At 29.5% G+C, this 10,137-nt stretch overlaps 1 protein-coding gene across 2 annotated transcripts; it reads right to left on the reverse strand.

The window, feature by feature from the left end:
- Positions 1–261: 261 nt before the first annotated feature.
- LOC129891121 (branched-chain-amino-acid aminotransferase 2, chloroplastic-like) lies at positions 262–5,000 on the reverse strand. 2 transcript variants are annotated; one of them, XM_055966377.1, is made up of 10 exons: positions 4,757–5,000; positions 2,176–2,234; positions 1,911–2,088; positions 1,662–1,838; positions 1,444–1,575; positions 1,254–1,352; positions 1,060–1,176; positions 866–961; positions 676–788; positions 262–560 (listed from the first exon to the last, which is right to left on the reverse strand). In XM_055966377.1, the coding sequence occupies exons 1-10, from the start codon at positions 4,814–4,816 to the stop codon at positions 446–448; spliced, it is 1,146 nt and encodes a 381-aa protein (XP_055822352.1). In that variant the 5' UTR covers positions 4,817–5,000; the 3' UTR covers positions 262–445. The 2 variants fall into 2 exon arrangements, with proteins under 2 accessions (XP_055822352.1, XP_055822353.1); XM_055966378.1 differs by lacking the exon at positions 2,176–2,234 and having other exon boundaries at positions 4,757–4,998.
- Positions 5,001–10,137: the final 5,137 nt, after the last annotated feature.

Raw genomic sequence — 10,137 nt, forward strand, 5'->3', positions numbered from 1 at the left:
ATTGTTCATGTCCACATTCAAACTATTTTTTTGTTGAAATATCAAAAGACAAAGGAAAGGTCACCCTAAATATTTGGTATATTAATAAAATTGCAAAAGAAAAAGGTCAAACTAATTCAATTGATTGTAGCTACAAATTATTGTACTTTACTTTCAAAATTATAATTGATCGCTACTTACATGTCTAATAGTATCTGTATTATTTTAAAGTTAATTTATATTTATTTTAAAGTTAATTTATATTAATCATGACACAAAATGCAGGTTCCAAAAGACTAGTATATTATATATACACACGATTGTTGACATCCAATATATAGGTTTACTTTAACAATGATAAATTGAACTATTTCACAGTTTACACATGACTTACATTGCAATGTCACTTTACATGTGTATATATTTTGCAAGAAATTAAAAAAAAATATGAAACAAAAAGCTAGAATCATTCAATGTCAACAATCCAATCCCTCTTGCCCTCGATGTGGCCTTTTTGTATCCCTACGAATGTCGAGCAAAGTTTCTTGCATGCTAATTCTGAGCTTAATTTATACTCAATCCTGCACAAACAAAATCAGTAATTGATCAAATAAATCAATAAGTTTATTTGGCAGATCTAGAGTCACCATGAATGATTGTGATGTGATTATTTCAAAATTTTCTCAAGTGTTTTACCTTTGGCCTTTATAAGTAATACTACCTACAGGAGCAATACCAACTGCAGTGCCAGTGCAGAAGACTTCATCAGCACTAACCAACTCATCAGCTTCGATTAAACGTTCTTCAATCTGGACAAAGTCAAGCTCCTTTAATTTAGTGTCACAAATATAATAACTTATTACTTGCTTAAACCTGCAGCTAGTACCTGATATCCAAGATCAATTGCAATTTCCATGATGCTTTTTCTTGTCACACCTTCAAGAATTGTTCCACATGCTATTGGAGTTGAAATCACTTTTCCCTAACAAGGTAACAACAACATTTAAAACGAGGAAGATGGATGATTTTCAATTTCCAAAAAATTAAACCAGTGGAGTACAAATTTGAACATGAAAGTACCTTCACAAGGAAAATATTGCAGGACGAGACTTCTTCAATGTACCTCTTATTTACAGAATCAAGGTACAGTACATCTGAAAATCCTCTCTCCCTTGCATTCCTTATGGCGCGTAAAACCTGCACTAAAGAAAGAATTTAGTGACAACTACTTTTATTTGACTATATATAACTAAAAACATGACGGACAAATTTACAGGGGCATAGTTAGTAATGCTTTTAACTCCACCAGCTCCACCACGTGAGGCACGATGGAAGTCTTCATCGACATACAAGTTCAATGGCGCTGTTCTTTCCTGTAATTGAGCAACTTTAGACTCTTTTTTTTTCTTCTTTCAAATAGATAGATAGACTTGTCTTATAAATATTTAAAGAAAGAATAAGAACCTTGAAATAGTTTCCCACAGGGCAAGCATAGACAAGGAAAGTGTACTCAGGTGCTGGAGCCAATCCGAGTATCGATCCACTTCCAAAAAGCAGAGGCCTAATATAAAGTGAGCCTTTTCCAGAAGGAGGAATCTGCTCTTGCTCAAATTATTAATATATATATATATATATATATGTTTATTGAATGGTTTATTTATTTAAAATGCTAAAGTGATTACCCATCGCTTATTAGCTAGAGCAGTTTGTTTGACGGCATCCACAAATTGATCTATGGAAGGATAGGGCATACACATTCTTTCAGCTCCAATTTGCATTCTGATGGCATTCTCACGAGGACGGAATAGAGAGAGGCCTCCATTATCTTGTCTATAAGCTTTTGTTCCTTCAAACAGACCCTGTTTCATTTGGAATTAAATGAGTATAAATTTGTGAAACTTCTTTATAACAGTAGGGTATGTAATGAGTACTTGTCCATAGTTTAAGACGCCAGCAGATGGGCTTAGTTGAATATTCTCATAGCGATTAAGTTGTCCTTGTTCAAAATTTCCAGCAACATCAGAGCTTTTCGTTATGTACATATAATCAGTTGGCATAAATCTGAATCCAAGCTTGTCCCAATCAACATCAGGGCACTCATCACCGTCACTGACAATATAAAAACAATGTAATTTCTTCTAAGATCAATAAAAGTCGGAGTACATCTTTTTTAGTTGAAAAACATTAGTGTTGTACCTGTAAACACAAGATCTTAAAGATGTTGCAACCTGAGGCGTGTAGTACCTAAATTCAACCTACAATCAAGCAGGCAAACACGGAAACACCTCTGCTCACTTCGTTTCATTACATTAACATATATATCAAATGTTTCTTGTTTACTCCTAATTATTTTTTAAAAAAATTGTGGTATAATATTCGAAGAGGGGATTTGGTTAAGCTTATCAGCAAATTATAGACCTACCCATTTGATAAACACCTAAAGTGCTTTATAAGACAAAATCAATCAAAAAGTCCTTAGTTAATCATCCTCCAAGGACTTTTTGTTTAACCAACATTTTATAATTGTATCTTTATTTGTTTTCTACTTTTCAAAATAAAACTCCTAACCTTCTTTCAATTCTATATATAAAATATACTTTTATAATTATATATTTTTGGGTAATAAATTAAGCAGAAAAGTGTCAAAATTACCCTCGAACTATTCGAAATAGCTCAAATATATCCTTTAATTATTTTTGGATCAAATATACCTTCGCCGTTATCAAAAAAGATCAGAAATACCCTTCCACTTAGCGGTTGACCGTTAAAAGTGATGTGGCAGTGCCACATGGAAAAAATATCCACATGAACGACCACGTCAGCCTCTCTCCCTCTTCTTTTTTAGTTTAGGGGTATTTTTGACTCCTCCTTTATAATTTTCCTACACCACCACAACCCCGCCTATTTTTTTAATTATTAATTATTATTATTTAAAATTTTCTACAATACCACGTACCAACACCCCCAAATTTCAAGTGAAGAATATTTCAAGACTTGTCGGATTTTACAAGCAACTGTTGGCCTTGGAAAAAGGTTATTTTTGGCCGACGAATATTCGTCAATAATTTCTCCTATGTGATTAATGCATGCAATTTTATCCCGATAAGTATATATGTGTGTAACAATAACTCTTCATCCTATTTTCCTCTGTGTCTTCAAAATTATTGGCTGTATTTAACGTACAAATATGATTTGAAAAAGCATCAAAACTTAAGAGTCGATTTTGAAATTTTCATTCCTAAAAGAACTTTATAATCTGTAAAGAAAAAGGTATGCGTGTGGTTCCCAATAGCTTATAATGGCAGGAATATGTGTTTTCAATGCAATACGGAAAGGACAAAATTTATTTAGAGAAAAATTATATGATAGACTTAGAAGATTATACACTCCAACTCTCTGAGTATTAGACAAGTATATAATTAATTTATAATTTAATCTAGTATATAATTATTTTTTTGATGTAATTTAATGATATAAAGATTGTTCAATATTTAAAGAGTGTTTTGATGAGCCATTAATTATATTCATATTTTTATAATAATAATAATAATATATGGATATAATTATAATCAACTCCATGTAACATATGTAATTATAAGCTAATAATTTAACAGCAAATGATCAAATATACCCCTATACTATTAGAATAGTTTAAATATATCACTCGTTATATTTTTAATTTAAATATATTTTTTTCGTTATACGTTCGATCGATCCAAATATACCCTTTTCGTTATACTTTCGGTTCAAATACACCCTCTTATTATAAACATAAATTTATCCTTAATTTTAAATGAAGATACACATAAAAAGCTCAAAATTGAATAACTCATTTTCAATTTTAAATATATCTTTGATCTTCATTTGTTTTTTTTCTCAAAAAGTATTTATTTTTTAAAATTAAAAAAAGTGTAATATGAAAGAAAACGTGTTCAACAATTTATACTTTTTCCCCATTGGACTATAGTATGGAAACAATGAAACCAAAAGAGGGAAGGGGTTGAGGACTCCAATTTTTTTTATTGCTTTCATATATGTGCTATGATTTTTTTTCTTTATTTTTACAATAATTTCATTTATAAATAAGTGCACATGTTACTTTAGAGATTTGTAAAAGTAATATATGTATATTTTAATTAAGAGATGAAATCTAATTTTGCTCCACAATGTCAATAATTACATTTTTTAATAGTATTAAAAAGGAAAATGCAGAGATAAAAAAATATATTAAAAAATATCTAAGATAAATTTAAAGTATCAGGAAAAGTCGTCAACAATTTATCACATTTTTTAATTTTTTTTAAAAAATAATTTTTGAGAAAAAATAAAAAAACAAATGAAGATCTAAGTTATATTTAAAATTAGGAATGAGTTATTTAATTTTGAACCTTTTACATGTTTTTTCCGTTAAAATAAAGTATAAATTTATGCCAAAGTATAATAGAAGCGATATATTTGAATCGAAAATATAACAAAACAAATATATTTGAACCGAAAATATAATGAGGGGTATGTTTAAATTATTTCTAGTTGGTGGTTGGGGCATATTTGACCCTTTGCCGTTAATTTAAATAATAAATAAACGGGGCAAATGCCAAGTTAATTAACAGATGCTCTCAACATGACAAATTATACTGGAGAAAACTTGCACAATATTTGATCTCACGCATCCGAGTCAATTTTATATATAACTAACTTTGAATGTAAAACTATTTGCATGCTGGATGCTGGAATTTTTTTTTAAAAAAATGATTGATTTATTGGGATGAGACTTCACCTGCGGATGCCGAGATGAAGATCCAAACAATTTGCAAATGTATGCGGCCCTTTGAGTCATATTTGCAGAAGAAACCAATAAGTTAAATATGTTCCTGCCTGATTTCGACGAAATCACAAAGTGATAGAATAGAACAATATTGATTCAAGAATTAGAATTGCAAAATTGGGATCTCGATAATATGCGTGTCAGAGGTTGGATTTTCTCTTATATAATAAGAGGGAGTTAGAGGCTTAAGCAGGCCATAGTCTATTGACGTGCATACTTCAGCAAAGATATATTTTGAAAAAGAAAAAAAAAATTGATTTTATTTTAATTTAATTAGTGTACAATTATTACAAAACTATGAAGTCCATCTTAATTATATCTTTAAATTATATTCTTTAGTTATAGTTCACATTAAGTTTTTAAGAAAAATGGATGAGATAATTTATTATTAGACATATATATATATGAGTAAATTTTAAAATTATTTAATTAATACAACTTAAAATTTATTAATATTAATAATAAATATCAAATATTAATTTTACATTTAATGAGATTACTATAACACAAATATATATAGCTTATATGAATAAATATTAAGAGCCCGTTTGGATTGGCTTTAAGTTGGTCAAAACCAACTTAAAGTCCCTTTTCAGCTTTTGGACGTGTTTGCCTAATGCTGACTTGTCAGCCATAAAATTCTTAAAGTCAGTCAGAAATGAAAAGTTAGGATTTCTAACTTTTTTTCCAAAGTGCTTAAAGTCATTTTCTTTGATCATGGAAATTACTTTTATATCCTTTATATTTTAACTAAATTCTCAAACTACCTTTTTTTATTCTTTTAACCCTAAAATTCACATCATAAGCACTTTTATCCAAACACTCAACTGTTTATTTATAAAAATAACTTTCAGTACTTCAAAATTCTAAAAGTACTTTATACATAAAAATTACTTTTTTTTAAGCTTATCCAAACGGATTCTAAATCCGGTTTTCCTCACCAATATTTATGAAAAGGACAGGAAAGAGATGATATCGATGATGAATTGAACACGTAAAGTAGGAGTTAAGAGGATATGTGTCAAACTTTCGAGTTTCCACAATCAAAAACGACAAAAAGTAAAAGTTTGGTTCAATATCGAAGGATGTGACTGACCTGGCTGTACTCATCCTTCCAAAGCTTGACGGCTGACGCTACCTACTTTTCATACAATTTCCCACCTTCTTATCCGATTATTCTTTTACCATATTTTTAAATAATAATACTACTGTTGTTTAACAAGACCACAGAAATATGTGTAGTATATTCAATCTTGAATTTCTACATTTTTAATTAATTGATATTTTAAAAAAAAATTAAACAGAAAAAAATAATCATTTACAAAGCCAAAAATATTCTTAAAAATAATTTTATTGCTATTTTGTCAATTTTCATTTGACAAAACACTAGTATTAAAGTACTAATTATGCATATATAAACTAGTCACTCAATATTTTAAGTATGTTTTTAAATTGAAAATCAGCTATGTCAAAACTTAGTGTTTTAATTAAGTATGTGTGTCAAATTGTTAATTTAAAATCATATGCAGCTTAATTACTGCGCTAAGTCTATCTTTTGTAAATAAACATTTGATTGGCTTAGTTAATTAATTGGACAATTAATTCATCTCACTCTAATTTATTTTCAAAAATATGTTTTAATTTGAGAGAATTTGATTTCAATTTAAGTAAAAATGGTTATTTAAATTACTTACAATAGCCAGTGCTGTGTAGTGGAGAAGTTTAAAGATTGATTTTTTATGTTTTAATTCAATGAATTATGTGGGGTTAGATATGTAATTTAGGATTATAGTAGATGACTTGAGTTGACTACTTTTTTGTTTGAAGCTTTGGAGAGGAAAGTTACAACCATGATACTACTGTTATTGTTTGATACACGGGTTGAGTTAATTAATTGGTCAAGTTGCAAGGGTGATTGTAATTAAGGCATATTTTTGAGTGGTACGTTAATTTGGTTCCAGGCGTGTTGGCTAATGGGTGTGAGAATTTTCTTATCGAGGAAGAAAAACAAAAAGACAATGAAAAAAAAAGAGGACTAATACATTAAACAGTTCTAAGTGATGCAGAAAATTATCAACATAAAGTAGCACTATAATTTTGTTGAGAGTGCAGTTATTGACTAAGAGATCGTCATACAGTTTTTTTTTTTTTTAACATATTAGCTAAAGGATAATCGAATAAAAATTGCCTTTTTTTTTCATTTTCTTAATTCGATTAAATATTATTTTTATCCCATTGATCTCTCTCCATATTTAATTTGTTGAGTTAAGGTAAAATTAAAAAAAACACAATAATAGATATTTAATTATTTAAAATTGTCTCACGTAGTAGCTAGTATATATGTAAATTTGTTTATTTATGTGAAATTTCTATTGTGGAGTATATGTTCAGTTATCCAAACACCTGTATATCTGTGCGTTAGTGTGTAGATTTGGAGTTTCGAGATCTTAATATTGTAAGTATAAACATGTTTAACTTTATTTATTTTTTAAAAATGGTAGCAATTTTAAATTCACAAGAGATGGATTAACGCCTTTAACATTAGCCGAACATAGCTTTTTCATTAAATAAGTAAACTAAATTAATTTCAATAAAGAATGTGGTTGCACATCTTTTTGAGACACCTAAAAAAGATTCAAGGATGCGGTGACTCACCTTGATCAAATGATTTTAATAATTAACTTTTTTTTAAAATAAAATAAAATTTGTAGACAGAGAATATAATATTAGTTGATGCATTAGAGAGAAAAAAGCAGTTATGCTTCTAAGTTAATGTATGTCAAAATCAAGAATGTAGTTATGCATCTGGATTGATACCTATAAAATTCAATAATAAAATATGTGAGAACCATAGTAGCTTGTAACAATATATCCAAAATAATTTAAGATCAGTCGATAAAAGCGATCGTGCTAGAATCACGAGACTCGAGAAATGCCTAATACATTCTCTTTGATCAAAAAATTTCCTTACACGGTCTTTTGTTTTCACAAACCAAAATAAAGAGTCATTTCCTTTTGAGTAGAAATTAGATAATGTGATTTGAAACACCAAAACTCAATTCCAAATGGTCACTCTGAAATAAAAATAAAATAATTTTTTTCCAATACCATCACGTAAATTCAAGAAACCCGAGGAAAAAAGGGCCGTGACACTCTTCACATTCTTCTCCCAAATATCTGATACTCATCCCCATCATTCCCAATTTTTGATTTTCTCTTCCCATAGTTATTATCAATTTAATAGTGGGTTTAAATCATATTTCATTCACAACTCCCATTTATTGGTTGTTTTCTTGGGCTTTTATTAAATTCTTTTTTTGTGTTTTCTTTGCTCTATGTTTCAATATGAAAATCATGTCCAAAAAATAAAAAAATTAGGATCGCTGTATACCTAATATATACACTACTTTATTTGGTTATCAATGTTTAAATTTTTAATAATGTATACAAACTGTTTAAATTATGGTTTTGTTAGATTTAGTTTAGTATAGTATAGTCTTTTGAAATTCTTAATTCTCTCTTCACATTCTTCTCCCAAAAACCTGATACCCATCCCCATCATTCTCATTTTTTTATTTTTCTCTTTCCATAGTTAGTATGAATTTAATTGTGGGTTTAAATTATATTTTGTGCGGAGTTTTTCATTCACGACTCCTACTTACAGGTTTTTTTTCTTGGGCTTTTACTAAATTCTTTTTCTGGGTATTTTCGGTTCTATGTTTATGAAAATCATGTCCAAAAGGTAAACAATTTCAGGATAGTTGTATATCTAATATATACACTACTTTATTTGGTCATCAATGTTTAAATTTTTAATAATGTATAATACCAACCGTTTGAATTAGGTTTCATTAGATTTAGTTTAGTATAGTATAGTCTTTTGAAATAATTTTAATACACATTATGTCACGACTGAAGCTACCCTAGACGTAACATGGAGAATAGGATCTCGAAACACCCTAAACAATCCTTTTAGCATAAGCATGACTTAAGATAACTAGATAATAAAAAATAAACTGAAATGCGGAGACAAGTCTCAACATAGCAATCTCAATATAAGGAGAATCTGTGTAAAACAACTGAAAATGCAGAAATCATACTAATGAGTAAAACAACTGAAAATGCAGAAATCATACTAACACTGACATAGCATATACTAGCATAAGTGTGGCATAAGACAAGCCCTAGATCACGAAATATCTGAAAATTAAAAAACATGGTCTGAGTGAAAATCATAAAAAAAAACACGTCCTCGAAGCATGAGGAATTACCACTCAATAGACAGGTGATGAGAATCCTATACTAATCGAGGACGCGAGTAAGAGCATCGTGATTTATATTATAAAATAATATAGGCAAAAGACATATGCAATCAGTACTATAGAATGTACTGAGTACGAAGAATGTGCAATGCATGACATATAACATGATAATGCAATGACCAAGCTAAAATATTGTATAAGATTTTAAAACATCGTTAGAAACATAAAACATATTCAATGCAATATTCGTAAGAAAACATAATCAAAACCTAGTCTAGTGAGAGATACCGTTAACTGACATAAACTATGTGAGCTATAACATATAGTTCAATGTCTTCCCCACACTGAAAAAAGGTTGTCTTACTTGCCAGATAAGGACCATGTCATGAGCTATACGTAGATCTAGTAGCTTAAGCTTATTTGTTCAACTGAGACATCCTACAGGGGCACGTAGTTATGGAACCTGGGTAATCTCCACTAGTCCAACTCAGTGCTTGATTATACTCTCAACAATAGTAGTCATAATCATATCATAGTCTTTGTAAATGGTAAGAACCTAGTACTACCAAATTCATCATAACATACTTGAAAATCATAAGAATATGCTAGGACCCAAGTTAGGCCTTTGGCGCGACACGACGATTGAAATCCAAGAGGACCCCAACCAAGCCTCTTAGCATATCATACATGAGCATACATAAGATAAGTAAATCAAATAAGTAGCAACATAGGTGCAAAAGCAAAGTATCAACATGAAAGTCTCGATAAAGGAAAGCAAATCTCAAACTCAAATGGAAGACAACATAGACTCTTCTAACATGCCTCAACTACTAGATGGGGGAGTAAGAAAAACTTATATCTCACCCATGTAATGAGCCTCAAGTTCATTTTTGGAATTTTTATAAAATAACCATTTTACCCCTCCCTTTAGTTATACCGAGTCATTTCTGATTGGTACCGGATGTTTATTTTTAGAAAATTCTATGAAAAGTTAAGTCTTTGGAAATTTTGAGTTTTCATAAGCTTTAAGTATTAAAAAGTGGTATTTGAGGTCAATCGGAGCTACAGGTC

The sequence above is a fragment of the Solanum dulcamara genome, chromosome 6 (genome assembly GCF_947179165.1).
Source record: "Solanum dulcamara chromosome 6, daSolDulc1.2, whole genome shotgun sequence".
NCBI lineage: Eukaryota > Viridiplantae > Streptophyta > Magnoliopsida > Solanales > Solanaceae > Solanum > Solanum dulcamara.

What these genes read in the sequence shown, in the direction of transcription:
- LOC129891121 (XM_055966377.1), bottom strand. Translation starts at nt 4,816, where the DNA reads ATGACTCAAAGGGCCGCATACATTTGCAAATTGTTTGGATCTTCATCT. An exon ending in GCATTACTAACTATGCCCCT is followed by an intron (nt 1,177 to 1,253) that starts GTAAATTTGTCC and finishes TCTTTAGTGCAG; the next exon opens with GTTTTACGCGCCATAAGGAA. An exon ending in GCAATATTTTCCTTGTGAAG is followed by an intron (nt 962 to 1,059) that starts GTACTTTCATGT and finishes TTACCTTGTTAG; the next exon opens with GGAAAAGTGATTTCAACTCC.